Source organism: Ursus arctos, unplaced genomic scaffold (genome assembly GCF_023065955.2).
Source record: "Ursus arctos isolate Adak ecotype North America unplaced genomic scaffold, UrsArc2.0 scaffold_36, whole genome shotgun sequence".
Classification (NCBI taxonomy): Eukaryota; Metazoa; Chordata; class Mammalia; order Carnivora; family Ursidae; genus Ursus; species Ursus arctos.
In genome coordinates this window covers 20,388,620-20,404,298 of record NW_026623050.1, presented here as the reverse complement: position 1 = coordinate 20,404,298, position 15,679 = coordinate 20,388,620, and the positions used below count along the sequence as shown (strand labels likewise).

The window sequence follows — 15,679 nt, the reverse complement described above, 5'->3', positions numbered from 1 at the left end:
AACTGAGATCCTGAAAGCCTTTTGAAACTTTTGGAGAACATGTACTAAATAAAGCCAAGATGTATTAAAACGTGTTTACTTTTTATTCTGTTTTGAACACATTTTTATTTAAGGAGTCACTGTAATTCAGTTATCAATTCAAATGCTTTATTTCTTAAAGGTATTCTTTTAATTCAAATACTTTTATATTCCAAGTTAGGTTTTCTAGCCTTAGATTTAAAACTCATTTTTCCTGAGTATATTTTCTCTTAACTATACAAAGGAATATATTTTCATAGAGTATGTTGAAAATTAGGAAAATCAAGGGTTCTGCTTCTATCAGGTGCAGTATTGAGAGAGTTATTTTGATAAAATCCAGTAGCTCTGATATGGCTTGAAAATACTTGCTCCCTTGGAGTATAATTGCAGGGAAAAAACTGTGGCATAGGTAAAAATTCACCATAATTACATGAATTGGTTTTATACATAATCATCTTAGGTTTTGATAGTGAGGTAGCTGTATGGAGTGTCTTTGGGTCCAACATACATGAAAACACAGGATTGCCAGGGTTCACACAAGAAGGAACTTGTTCAGGTTTCACTTCTGTGCCTGAATTTGAAGCTGAAGCACATTTCTTGTCCTAAAATATAAACACATCAAATAATTCTCAATTATAAAATTTTTTGGGAAAAAAACAAAGTTAGCACCAACCTGTCTTATACCACTGACAAAAATTAACTCAAAATGAATTAAAGACTTAAGTGTAAGACCTGAAAGCACAAAGCTCCTAGAAAAGAACACAGGGGAAAAGCTCTGTGATGTTATTCTTGGCATAGATTTTTTGGATATGACACCAAAAGTGTAAGCAACAAAAGCAAAAATAACAAGTGAGACTGCATCAAACCGAAAGCCTCTGCACAGCAAAAGAAGTAGTCAGCAGAATGAAGACAACCTACAGAATGGGAGAAAATATTTGCAAACAATATTGATAAGGGGTTAGTATCCAAAATATACAAGGAACTCATACAATGCAATAGCAAAACATAATCTGATTAAAAATGAGCAGAGGACCTGAATACACATTTTTCTGAATAAGACTATACAGATGGTCCACCAGGAACATAAGAAGGTGTTCAACATCATTAATGATCAGAGAAATGCAAATTAAAACCACAACGAGATATCACCTCACTCCTGTTAGAATGGCTAGTGTCAAATAACAAGTGTTGGTGAAGATGTGAAGAAAAGGAAACCCTTGTGCACTGCTGGTGGGAATGCAAACTGGTGCAGCCTCTATAGAAAACAGTAGGAGATGCCTCAAAAAATTAAAATTAGTATTACCATATGATCCAGCAATCCTAGTTGTGAATATATATCCAAAAAAAGTGAAATCACTATCTCAAAGGGATATCTGCACCCCCATGTTTGTTGCAGCACTATTCACAATAATAGCCAAGATATGAAAACAATCTAAGTGTCCATTAATGGAATGGATAAAGATGTAGTATACTATATTCTCATGTATACATACACACATGAATATTAATCATCCATAAAAAAGAAGGAAATCATGCCACTTCAGACAACATGGAGGACATTTATACTAAGTGAACTAAGTCAGACAAAGAATACAAGAATCTCACGTATATATGAATCTAAAATTTTTAAAAAGTCAAACTCATTGAAACAGAATAATGATGATTTCCAGGGGATGGGGGAAATGGAGAGATGTTGGTCAATGAGTACAAACTTCCAGTTATAAGAAGAAGTTCAGGGGATCTAATGTACAGCATGATAACTATAGTTACCAATACTTTATTACATACTTGAAAGGTGCTAAGAGAGTTCTCAACACAAAAATAACTTTAATTATGTGAGGTGATGAATGTGTTAATATTATGGTAATCATTTCACAATACATACAAGAAATCATGTAATACACCCTAAACTTACACAATGTTATATGTCAATTATATCTCAATAAACCTGGAAAAACAAAACAAAACGAAAAGTTAGCACATCTACTTCACTTTTTCAGAAATTCTATTCTCTTCAGGGCAGTGGCTAGTCCTCATTAAATGACATAATATCTGTTCAAAGTAAACTTATCAAAAGTATGCATAAGATAGCTTTTAAAAATCCTGTACTGGAATCATGAGAATTTGTAAAAACATTTGTAAATCATGGAGAAAATCTGCAAGAAGTCCTACTGCTGAATTCTACAGTGAGAAGAGAACAAGATAAAATTTAGGGATGATTTTAGCCTTGTGGGCATAGCCATTAAGCAAATAATTACACAACTAATAATTACAATTGTGGTAAGTGTTACGGAGGAAAAAAAATACAAGATATTTGTGGAAATTTATAGGGGGTTCTAACCTAGGTGGGGGCTAAGAAAGGCCATTCTAGTGAAGTGTCATTGAATCTAAGACCGGAAGGCCAGGAAAAGGTAGAAGTGGGAATAAAGAGAAACTCAGCATGCCCAAAGTCAAGTAAGTTAGGGTGAAAATAGCTTGAGATGAGAATAGAGGGGAAGGGGCCATATCTTGAAGGGTCTTGTTGACTCTGATAAAAATCTTGATCTTTATTGTAAAAGCATTGGAAAGCAATTGAAGTGTTCTAAGGAGATGCATGTCATTAAGTAACAAGTTTTAGTATGATCACTTTAACTGCTGTCAGGGCCTTGAATGGATGTAGAAAGGAGCTACAGCTGTCCAAGTGATGACAATGATCTGTAGTAGGGTGGTAGTATAGAGAGGGAGATAAGTAAACAAATTTGAAATATATTTTGGAAGTAGAATTCACAGGTTCTGGTGATTGATTGAATGTGGGTGATGATGAAGAGGGACAGATCAAGGATGACTACTAGGTTTCTGGACAAACACTTGGGTAGCTGGTGGTGCCATTTACTATAATTTTTAATATATAAATTAAATATGTGTGTATATACATATAATTTAATAAATACTTAAATACAAATCATTTAGCTGTTTGGGAATGCAAGGGAGCAAGACATTAAAAAGAATGGATGCAAAAGTGCACATAGCTTTCTAGCACATGCATATAATATGCTTTATCCTTAGTAAAGTTAAGTCTATTAAAAATATCAACCTTCATTAATGAAGATGAAATAATTCAAGTGGAACAGACTATATAAACTTAATTTATCATTCATTCATTGATTCAGTAAATACTTATTGAGTGCCTACTGTATGCTACACAATGTTAGATGTTGGAAATGCAGTGATAATACAAAATTCCTAAGGCTTACAATTTATTATATGGAAGACATATACAGGAAACCAACTCAGTAAATGATGTTGGGAAACTAGTTAGCTGTTTTCAAAAATATATATCTTCACCTTCAAATATTATCAAAATAAACTTCAGATGAATTAAATACACAGTGATTAAAAATCACATTATAGAAAAACCAGAAACCTAGGAGAAAGGTATTTTTAACCCTCTGAGAAAGGAGGATATTAAAAATTTAGAAGTGACAAAAGAAATTATAGAGGAAAGGGTTGAGGTATTTAACTGTCCAATCTATACCTGAAAATACAGTTAACCAAATTAAAAAATAAACTACAGACTGGGAACATTAACAGCACTTTGTATTGACAATTGTCAAGTAAATTAATGTAACCCCATTTAAAAAAATTAATGAAATGTATGAAGAACTAAAAACTGCTCATGATTTTGAATCCTGAAAATCTAGTTTTTATGTCTATCCTAAGAAACTTAATTGTAGAAAAAATTCAATCTACAACGTTCCTTATAAAAGAACTGAAACGTACTTGTTAAATGGATGTTAATTTTGATTATATTGTTTATGCCAAATAGACAAAGTACTTGAAAATAGTTTCATAGATAGTTAAGTTTCTTCCTCAGTTTACATTGGTGAAGATGAATATTAACCCTGCCCTGGCTTAATTCTCTCAGTATAATTCCAACCTGATGGGATTGCCTAAGTTCTGTTACTACAGATTTTTTTTTTGTTTAATAACCTTCATTTTGAGCCTGTATTAGATAGCTTAATTTTTTCTGATAGATTTGCAGCGGTTAATCCTTTATAAACTCAATTTTGCTTGTGTTTCTAGTTGGGAAAATCATAAATATATATAAGAACCATAAGTAAGAACATACATATATCATCTTATATCTACTCATGTTTTAAATGTACTTGTGCCTGGTTATAATCTTGAAAAATAAGAAGGTGCTACAAATTGAAATGAACCTGAGCTAAAATGTTTTCCCCATAATAACATCCCTAAAAGCTACCTTTTCATTTAACAGTACTATAAAACCACATTCAATCAATTCTTCAGTCAACTATTAATGTGCTACTTGAACAGTATCTTTAATAAACTTTTTGAAAGTATTTTTCTGTGATTAAGGGATTTAAAAATCTGAATCAAGTGTAGTGAAAAGAGCACTGACGTTATAAGACCCAGGTTGTAGTCTCCTTGACTTGACGGGAATGTGAGAATTTGGGTAAGTCTGATTCTCTACAGTTTTCTGTTTGTAAAATAAGGGAGTCTGAATTATTTGTTATTTTAGATATCATCTAGTGACTCCATTTATTCCATAGAAATTATAAAGTTTTGTAAAATGAAGTGGTATCATAGAGTAGAACATTATGTTCTCGCGCTTTGCCCTAATGATAATCATCAGGCAAAGTGACTTTTCAGAAGAGCTTCTTTCAATAATTTTAAGAAATCTTTTGGATCTTCTTGAAAACCCAGTCCAAGAGTGCTTGATCTGCTGGTGTATTTGCATAAGGGGAAAAAGCCTTTTTCTTATTGTGTATTACCCTATTTCAAACATAGGTGTTACATATTAGATTGCTGGTCTTTTTTTCCTCAAGTTTTCCATGTTAACTATCCATTTCTTTAAAGATTGACTTTTTATTGACAAAAGTTTGAGGTGGTTAGTTATTGTTCTATTGTCTTGGTATCTTCTAAGCTGAGAGCTTTAATCTTTGGCCTCAGAAAAACTTCATTGGTCAGTTCTTGGGAATTAGACCATTATTTTGTGAATATTTATCTTGCTAGAACGTCCAGCTACCACTGTCCCAGCCACCTTTAAGGCCCATTTCATTTCTTTTACTTTGCTAATCAGAAACAAAATCTTAGTAGTGCTTTACTACCTACCAATAACCCTGAGAAGTTATCTGAAACTAGACATCCTTTATCCATAGTAGTGTAGGGCCAAGATTCTGCATTTCTAACAAAGTCCCAGGTGATGCTCAAGCTGCTGATCCTTACATGACGTTGTGAGTACTGGGCTACACACACTTGTTAGGAAAGATGTGGCTAAGCCATGGTCAGGAATTAAACAGGCCTCTGGGAGACAGGCCTCTGGGGAGAGAGAAGGCCATCATCACAGCTGCATGGCTTATACAAGAACATGTCAAGCAGACTGATTGGGAAATCTTGTTGGTATTTGTGTATCTTCTCCTGTAAGAGTTGTAAAAAGCACCTATTAGGTATCACCAGTCCTGTGTTCTGATATTGGCACTAATAACTATTTGACTTTGATGAAATTATTTTACAAGGATATAAATATAAAATCTGCCTATAAATATATAATAAAGAATATGGATTAGATGGTTTTGTTTCCTAATCTGAGGACTCAGATAGCAGGACCTTCCAAATGTAGCAATAGCAACTGTTAAAAAACAAAATGCAACGAAGTAAATTTGAAGATCTAATTGGCTTTATTAAGTGATTCACGAATCAGGCAGCATCCCATCCAGGAAATGGAGGGTAGCTTGGAGGAGTGGTGCGAAATGGAAGGTTTTCATAGGAAGGATAAGTTACTAGCAAGAGAAAAGATTGTTTCAGGGATTAAGGTGCAAGATAGCAGAGGAGTAGGAGAGTCTGGTCCCAGGAATTCAGCTAGATAGCTATCAAATCATTCTGAACACCTGCGAACTCAACTGGAGATCTAAGAAAAGAATTGCTGCAACTCTACAAACAGAAAAGCAACCACTTTCTGCAAGGTAGGAGGTGCGGAGAAGTGAATCTGAGGTGATATATTGGAAGCTAAACAGTGGGGGGGAGGAGCAGGCTACTGGAAAGTGATATAGCAGCAGAGTGGAACTTTTAGAAGTCTGCTCTGTTGAGGGACATCCTTGCCTTACTCAAGTGAGGAAGTGGGATGGAATCCTAGGTGAGACAGTGTGATCTTAGGATCCCCGGGGTCACAGAAAGAACGAGGGTGCCTGAATGTGGCAGAGTTCACAGGCATTGGAGTGGAGAAGGCAGCTGCAATCAGTGAGCCCAAGAGTGGGCTCAAGATTGCCATAAACCATGAACCGCGGCACAGTCGGACAACTGCTCTCTGAACAGGGCTCCAGCAAGTGGTAGAACCATGGTGAGACTCCCCACCCTTCCAGTGCAGGTGCACACTGTGGGAGTCTGCAGGGTTTGGAGACTCGAAACAGAGTCATATGCCTGAGATAGAAACTCTTGGTCACAGGCTGGGTGAACACAGAGTACAGATGGAGACCAGGGAGACAGGAGTGATTGACTGCTTCTTCCTGAAGGTGCACTGAGGAGTGGGGCCCTGAGCTTCCAGTTACAGGCTGGAGATTGGGAGGCCACCATTTTCATTCTCATCCTCTAAAGTGGCAGGGAAAGCATTCAGGGAAAAAAAGACACGTAGAGCAAACTGGAGCAGATTACTTAGCCTGGCCCCCTGGCTAAATGCAATTCCACCCAGGGCAAATACACCTGAGAACTGGAGCAAAAAGATCAGCAAGAACGTTCAGCTAAGTTTACCAATCACAGAGAACTGAAAAACTCCAGCACTAGGGAAAATAGTATATAGAATTCATTGTTTTCTTCTCATGATTCTTTAGTTTTTCAATTTTGATTTTGTTCTCTTTCCTTCTCAAGCAACTTCTTATTTTATCAACTTTTTAAAAGTCTTTTAATTTTCATTTTTTATAGTTACATTCTACCCTTTCATTGTATTTTATACATATATATGTTTTAATTTATTTAATTTAATATATATTATATATATAAGATATATATTATATATATAAGATATATATTATATATATAATTTAATTTATTTAATTTAATATATATTATATATATAAAATATATATATAAAATATATATATTTATATATATATATAAAGTTTTTCTTTCTTTACAATTTTGGGATGCAGTTTTTTCTAACATACAGACCAAAATACACCCAGAATCATGTATTGCTCTGTTCTCTTCGCCTGTCTGATCATATTCTCTCATTTTTCTCTTTTTTTAAAACAGTCCTTTTTTATTTTTATCTCTACAGTTACATTCTATCCTTTCAATGTAATATATATATATATATATAATGGAGGATCTAACTACTAGGATAAATGAGGCAGAAGAGAGAACTAGTGATGTAGAAGACAAAATGATGGAGAATAAAGAAGCTGAGAAAAAGAGAGATAAACAACTACTGGATCATGAGGGGAGAATTTGAGAGATATGTGATACCATAAAGCAAAATAGTATTAGAATAATTGGGATCCCAGAAGAGGAGGAAAGAGAGAGTGAGGGGCAGAAGGTATAATGGAGCAAATTATAGCTGAGAACTTCCTTAATCTGGGGAAGTAAACAGGCATTCAAGTCCGGAGGCACAGAGAACCCCTCAAAATCAATAAAAATAGGTCAACACCCCAATATATAGTAATGAAACTTGCAAATCTCAGAGACAAAGAGAAAGCAGCTCAGGATAAGAGGTCCTTTACCTAAAAGGATAGAAACATTAGACTGGCAGCAGACCTAGCCACAGAGACCCGGCAGGCCAGAAAGGACTGGCATGATATATTCAGGGTGCTAAATGAGAAAAATATGCAGCCAAGAATACTTTATCCAGCTAGGATATCATTCAAAATAGGAGAGATAAAAAGCTTCCAGGACAAATAGAAGATAAAAGAATTTGTGATCACTAAACCAGCCCTGAAAGAAATATTAAAGGGTATCCTTTAAACGAAGATATAGCCCAAAAGTAACACAGATGACAAAGGAACAGAGACAATATACTGAAATAGTTTACAGGTAATACAATAGCACTAAATTCATATCTTTCAATAGTTACTCTGAATGTAAATGGGCTAAATGCTCCAATCAAAAGACACAGGGTATCAGATTGGATAAAAAAGCAAGACCTATAGATATGCTGTCAGCAAGACACTCATTTTAGACCCAGAGACACTTCCAGATTGAAAGGGAGGGCATGGAAAACCATTTATCATACTAACAGACATCAAAAGAGAACTGAGATAGCAATCCTTATATACTTATATCATACAAATTAGATTTTAAACCAAAGACTATAGTAAGAGATGAGAAAGGACACTATATCATAATTAAAGGGTCTATCCAACAAGAACATCTAACAGTTGTAAATATTTATGCCTCTAACATTGAAGCAGCCAATTGTATAAACCCATTAACAACAAAATTAAAGAAACACACTGAATACAATAATAGTAGGGGACTTTAACACCCCACTCACTGCAATGGACAGATCTAAGTAGAAGAACAAGGAAACAAGGGCTTTGAATGACACAGTGAACCAGATGGATTTCACAGATATATTAAGAGCATTTCACCCAAAAGGAACAGAATAGACATTCTTCTTGAGTGCACATGGAACATTCTCCAGAATAAATCACATAGTGGGTCACAAATCCGGTCTCAACCAGTAATAAAAGATTGGACTCATTCCCTCCATATTTTCAGACCACAATGCTCTGAAACTTGAACTCAATCACAAAAGGAAATTTGGAAGAACTCAAATACATGGAGGTTAAAGAGCATCTTACTAAAGAATGAATGGGTCAACCAGAAACTTAAAGAAAAATTAAAAAATTCATAGAAACAAATGAAAATGAAAACACAACTGTTCAAAACCTTTGGGATGCAGCAAAGGCAGTCCTAAGAGGGAAGTATATAGCAATACAAGCCTTTCTCAAGAAACAAAAAAGGTCTCAAATACATAACCTAACCTTACACCTAAAAGAGCTGGAGAAAGAAGAGCAAATAAAGCCAAAATGCAGCAGGAGAAGAGAATTAATAGAGCAGAAATCACTGACATAGAAACCAAAAGAACAGCAGAACAGATCAATGAAACTAGGAGCTGGTTCTTTGAAAAAATTAATAAAATTGATAAACCCCTGGCCAGACTTATCAAAATGAAAAGAGAAAGGACCAAAATAAATAAAATCTTGAAAGAAGGAGGAGAGATCACAACCAAAGAAATAAAAACAACATATGTTCTATATGTTCTATATCATATAATAACTATATGCCAACGAATTAGGCTATCTGGAAGAAATGGATGCATTCCTAGAGACGTAGAAACTACCAAAACTGAAACAGGAAGAAACAGAAAACCTGAACAGAGCCATAACCAGCAAGGACATTGAAGCAGTAATAAAAAATCTCCTAAAAAACAAGAGTCCAGGGCTGGATGGCTTCCCAGGGAAATTCTATCAAACATTTAGAGAAGCATTAATACTTATTCTTTTGAAGGTATTTCAAAAAAATAGAAATGGAAGGAAAACACTGAGACTCATTCTATGAGGCCAGCTTTACCTTGATCCCAGAACCAGACAAAGACTCCACCAAAAAGGAGAATTACAGACCAATATCCCTGATGAGCATGGATGCCAAAATTCTCACAAAGATACTAGCCAATAGGATCCAACAGTGCATTAAAAGGATTACTCACCATGACCAAGTGGGATTTATTCCTGGCCAGCAAGGTTGGTTCAATATCCCCAAATCAATCAATGTGATACACTACATTAATAAAAGAAAGGACAAGAGCCATATGATTCTCTCAATAGATGCAGAAAAAGCATTTGACAAAGTACAGCATTCTTTCTTGATTAAAACTCTTCACAGTGTAGGGATAGAGGGAACATATCTCAATATCATAAAAGCCATATATGAAAAGCCCACAGCGAATATCACTCTCAATGGGGAAAAACTGACAGCTTTTCTCCTAAGGTCAGGAACACAGCAGGGATGTCCACTCTTACGCTGTTGCTCAACACAGGACTAGAAGTTCTAGCCTCAGTAATCAGACAGCAAAAAGAAATAAAAGGCATCTGGGGCGCCTGGGTGGCGCAGTCGTTGGGCGTCTGCCTTTGGCTCAGGGCGTGATCCTGGCGTTCCGGGATCGAGTCCCACATCAGGCTCCTCGGCTGGGAGCCTGCTTCTTCCTCTCCCACTCCCCCTGCTTGTGTTCCCTCTCTCGCTGGCTGTCTCTCTGTCACATAAATAAATAAAATCTTTAAAAAAAAAAAAGAAATAAAAGGCATCTGAATTGGCAAAAAAAAAGTCAAACTCTCACTCCACACAGATGACATGATACTCTATGTGGAAAACCCAAAAGATTCCATCCCAAAATTGCTAGAACTCATACAGGAATTCAGCAACATGGCAGGATATAAAATCAATGCACAGAAATCAGCTGCATTTCTACACACTAACAATGAGACAGAAGAAAGAGAAATTAAGGAGTCGATCCTATTTAGAATTGCACTAAAAACCGTAAGATACCTAGGAATAAACCTAACCAAAGAGGCAAAGGATCTGTAATCAAAAAACTGTAAACACTCATGAAATAATTTGAGGAAGACACAAAGAAATGGAAAAACATTCCATGCTCATGGATTGGAAGAATAAATATTGTTAAAATGTCTATGCTACCTAAAACATCTACACATTCAGTGTAATCCCTGCCAAAATACCATCAACTTTTTTCACAGAGCTGGAACAAATAATCCATCCTACAATTTGTAGGAGCCAGAAAGGACCCCAACTAGCCAAAGGAATGTTGAAAAAGAAAACCAAAGCTGGTGTCATCACAATTCCGGGCTTCAAGCTCTATTACAAAGCTGTAATCATCAAGACAGCATGGTACTGGCACAAAAACAGACACACAGATCAATGGAACAGAATAGAGAACCCAGAAATGGACCCAAAACTATATGGTCAACTAATCTTCGACAAAGCAGGAAAGAATATCCAAAGGAAAAAAGACAGTCTCTTCAACAACTGGTGTTGGGAAAACTGGACAGCCACATGCGGAAGAACGAAACCAGGCAATTTTCTTACACCATACACAAAAAAAGACTCAAAATGGATGAAAGACCTAAAGGTGAGATAGGAAGCCATCAAAATCTGAGAGGAGGACATGGTCAGCAACCCCTGTGACCTTGGCCACAGCAACTTCTTGCTAGATATGTCTCCAAAGGCAAGGGAAACAAAAGCAAAATGAACTATTGGGACTTCATCAAGATAAAAAGCTTTTGCACAGCAAAGGAAACAGTTGACAAAACCAAAAGACAACCAACAAGATGGGAGAAGATATTTGCAAATGTCTTCCCAGATAAAGGGCTAATATCCAAAATCTATTAAAAAGCGTATCAAACTCAACACCTGAAGAACAAATAATCCAATTAAGAAATGGGCAGAAGACAGGAACAGACAGTTCTCCAAAGAAGACATGAAAATGGCCAACAGACACATGAAAAAATGCTCCACATCACTTGGCATCAGGGAAATATAAATCAAAACGACAATGAGATACCACCTCACATGGGTCAGAATGGCTAAGCTTAACAAGTCAGGAAACGACACATGTTGGTGAGGATGTGGAGAAAGGGGAACCCTCTTAAGCTGGTGGTGGAATGCAAGCTGTTGCAGCCACTCTGGAAAACAGTATGGAGGTTCTTCAAAAAGTTTAAAATACAGCTATCCTACCACCCAGGAATTGCACTACTAGGTATTTACCTGAGAGATACTAATGCAGTGATCCGAAGGGGTACCTGCACCCCAATGTTTATAGCAGCAATGTCCACCATAGCCAAACTATGGATAAAGAAGATGTGTTTTACACACACACACACACACACACACGAATACCACTCAGCCATCAAAGAGAATGAAATTTTGCCATTTGCAATGACAAGGGTAGAACTAAAGGGTATTATGTTAAACGAAATAAGCCAGACAAAGAAAGACAATTATCATATGATCTCACTCATATGTGAAATTTAAGAAACAAAACAGGATCATAGGGGAAGGGAGGGAAATATAAAACAAGATGAAATCAGAGACAGGGAGAAACCGTAAGAGATTCTTAATCATAGGAAACTGAGGTTTGCTGGAGTGGAGTGTGGGGGCAGGGTAACTGTTTGATGGACATTAAGGAGAGCATGTGATATAATGGACACTGGGTATTACAGAAGATTGATGAATCTCTGAATTCTACCTCTGAAGCTAAGTACATTATATGTTAATTAATTGAATTTAAATTTAAAAGATATTAACAAACAAAAAGAGATACATAGATCAATGGAACAGAATAGAGAACCCAGAAATGGACACTCAGGTCTATGCTCAACTAATCTTCGACAAAACAGGAAAGAATATCCAATGGAATTCCCCCTTGGGGGAGGGACTGAGGTTCTTTTTTGTTTTATTTTAGTTATTTGACAGAAAGCAGCACAAGCTGGGGGAGCAGCAGAGGGAGGGGGAAAAGCAAGCTCTCCATTCAGCGTTGAGCCGATGCGGGGCTGGATCCCAGAACCCTGGGATCATGACCTGAGCCACCCAGGGGTGCCAAGGACAGAGGTTCTTATCAAGCAGATCCTCTGGTTTTCCTCTGGGAGAGGGCGAGGGCAGGCCCAGGTAACAGAACACCTGATTGGTGCTAGTTAACTAGAAAATTCCAGATTGATTGGCTTAAAATTCCACTTCTGGAGAGGCTGAAAGTCCAATTAAATCTTCCTTTGCTGTCCTGGGGTCAAGTGACTCCACCTAGGCCCCTGTTTTTCTTTTTAACAGAACTTAGTGATTTTGTTAATCAAAAAGCATAAAGGGATATGTAGATTTACTCATAATAGGGCCCCTCATTTGTGATAAGAAGCTCTTAATAAGTGTGTTCTGTGGTGTCCAAATAGGCAAAAAAAATTGGTAGTTAAAAAATACAACAAAAAAATTTGGCAGTACTTAAAAAATTTGGAATACTTAAGATCTAAATCCTTCCAGATTAGAAGTTGCATTATTATATCTAAATAACTTCATGGTGGTCGGCAGGGTATTGTAACTGATCTTTTAAGGTTGCAGTAAATAGAAGATTGTTTACATGTATTAAAGTGCCTTTTCTTTGAAGATTCTAGAGTAGATTCTTGTGATTCATGAAGCTGAGACCCTTTATGAATTCTAAATCTTTAATACTAGTAAAATAATCTCAATTTCTTCCACTCTAGAATGAAGATAAGAATGTTTACAGAGCTGCATGTCAGAGTTAAGTGAGGATAAAACCTTTCTGAGTTTCAAATTTGGGTTGGATTAGTTAGGTTCCTCTTTAGCATAACTGAGCTCATCCTGAATTCCTGGGTTATTCTACTAAATATTTTAGCCAAGTTAAGTTTCTCAAGGTCAGGAACCTAATTTGTTTCGAAGGCTGAGCTCAATTCTCTAAATATGAAGTAGTTAATCCACTTTCTTTTCCTTTGTTCAGATTTGAATCATTATCAGTAGAGTACTGGAGGAGTAGCACCAGGCAGGAACTGTGACCTAGGTTCCAGTCCCTTACCATGATTTCACCTCTGGCCATCATCTGTAAATTGGTAAAAACACAGCAAGACAAGCAAAAAACCTGCCATAATTCTTGTGGTTTTGGAGATAAAATGAAAGAAAACTGGACGTAAGTGATAAATTGCTATATACATGGAATTCGTTTTTACCATTTTCTTTCAGGTTTACCTCAGTGCATATGGATGATGTTCCAGAATTCAGTTCTGAAGTTTACAGGTTAATAACACTACATTAGTACAGCAGTTTACTAATACTTCATAATCTTCTAGGAAGCTGGCACAGCTGGGAGTAGAACTCATCAGATCTTGCAGCTGCTTCTTTGCGACACTGCCAATTAATTTGTTTTCAATATCAAGAGCACAGACACTGAAACAGCAAGTCACCAGAATCCTATGGTATCTCACCAAGTCAGGTTTTCTCAAAATGTCCAGGTTTCTGGAGTACAGGGAAAGCTGCTTAGGTGGAAGGTGGCTGCCCTGTGACTTGTACTACAAAGTACCAACCCTAACTTACTTTATGGATACCCAGTCAGGTTGCCCAGGGCAACCTCAGTCACAGAGGACTCTCTTTCATCAAATCATCTTCTTCTACCTTCTGGTCATCTTTGGCCCAAAATGTAATACAGTAAACCATATCTAGTCAAAACAGAAGACAAATTAGCTGATAAACTTTGTTGGCATAATTTGTACCACACAATCAGGAAATGTTAAGGTCTACCTGAATCTTTTTGACTTCCAGGATAACTCACAAATGTTTACAGACCTAGAAACAAAATACGCATTTGCTTTTACTTCATGTCATAGGTCACTACAGTTTTCTTATTTGGGTTTCACCCTCTTCAAATCTGATATGCTTAAGATGCGGAGTTCAAATTAGATACAATTAAAAACAAAACAGCCTTACAGAAAGAATAATAAAAGGATTATTTTAAATGCTCTGCCAGGTTACACATAGGATCAGCAAATATTTACTTAAGGATAAAAAGGTTAATTAAAATTGCAAATGATTCTTCTAAAATTGACGGTCTTAAAAAACTAGACTGTGAAAGTGCCTTGAAAAGAATAAAAATCTACAAAGAAATGGTATTAGCTCTCCCACTAATGTAATTTTCAGGCTCCCCTGGAATTACAGAAAGCCAAGCCACTGTCACTTTTCAAACTTCTTCCTTATAAACACATACACATTTTTAAAAAAATAAATAAGAACAAGCCATTGAGATAATAAAAATGCTCTATGGAAGCTCTAATTTTAAAATTAAAAATCGTTTTTTCTTTTTTTGATGTTGTGTCACAGGTGATGTTAACTATAGCAACACCAAGAGCAAACAAAAAACCCTCCAAAAATCTAATTTTGAGGCACCTTTTTGTTTCTGCTCAGGCACATCATTCTCCTTGTTAATGCTTTCCTTATTTATCTTTTTTTTTTTTTTTTGCCACAATTGGGGGACAGAACCTTAAGTTTAACTTTCTACGTTTCCACCAAAAGTGAATACAAGTGCACCATATTCTTTTTTTTCTCTATCCTTTTTGAACAAGGCACAGTGTAAGAAAACGTAAGATTAACAAGGTACGTTTTTTTCTCATTTAAAGCCATCACCGCAGTTGCACACCATCCCCAATCATTTTATACTTTCAGAGGCAATTCTGGCTCAAGGCGATGCACATTTACATCTGTGTAGCCCAGTGGTTGCCTAGAAAGATGTTTCTTGGGGGTGGGGGGTGGGGAGAGTGGCGGTGCGGGGTGCCCCAAATTTATAGCAAGGAAAACCAACTGTCAAAAACATTCAGCCTTCTAGAGCCCAAACCCACCCAGTCGTACTCGGTCATTCTCGGTATCTTCTTTATTTTTTCGGCAAACGCAGTCTTCCCCGGCAGCGGATGGCAAGAAGACCAGCGAGCGCACAGGGGAGAAGCCTTACAACATCCAATTAAAGCCGCAAAGAGAACGTGAACCTTCCGCTAGATCAATAGCTATCAACTAATCCGCCTAATCCAGGGAGCTGCCCTTGGGGTGAAACCGCGAATCCTTTAGAGTGGTTGTAGCAGCCCGTCTCCATAGCAACTGGCCGCGGAGC

At 36.6% G+C, this 15,679-nt stretch overlaps 1 protein-coding gene across 1 annotated transcript; it reads right to left on the bottom strand.

The window, feature by feature from the left end:
- Nucleotides 1-272: 272 nt before the first annotated feature.
- PIERCE2 (piercer of microtubule wall 2) lies at nucleotides 273-15,431 on the bottom strand. The gene is made up of 2 exons (XM_048217999.2): nucleotides 15,414-15,431; nucleotides 273-620 (listed from the first exon to the last, which is right to left on the bottom strand). The coding sequence occupies exons 1-2, from the start codon at nucleotides 15,429-15,431 to the stop codon at nucleotides 273-275; spliced, it is 366 nt and encodes a 121-aa protein (XP_048073956.1).
- Nucleotides 15,432-15,679: the final 248 nt, after the last annotated feature.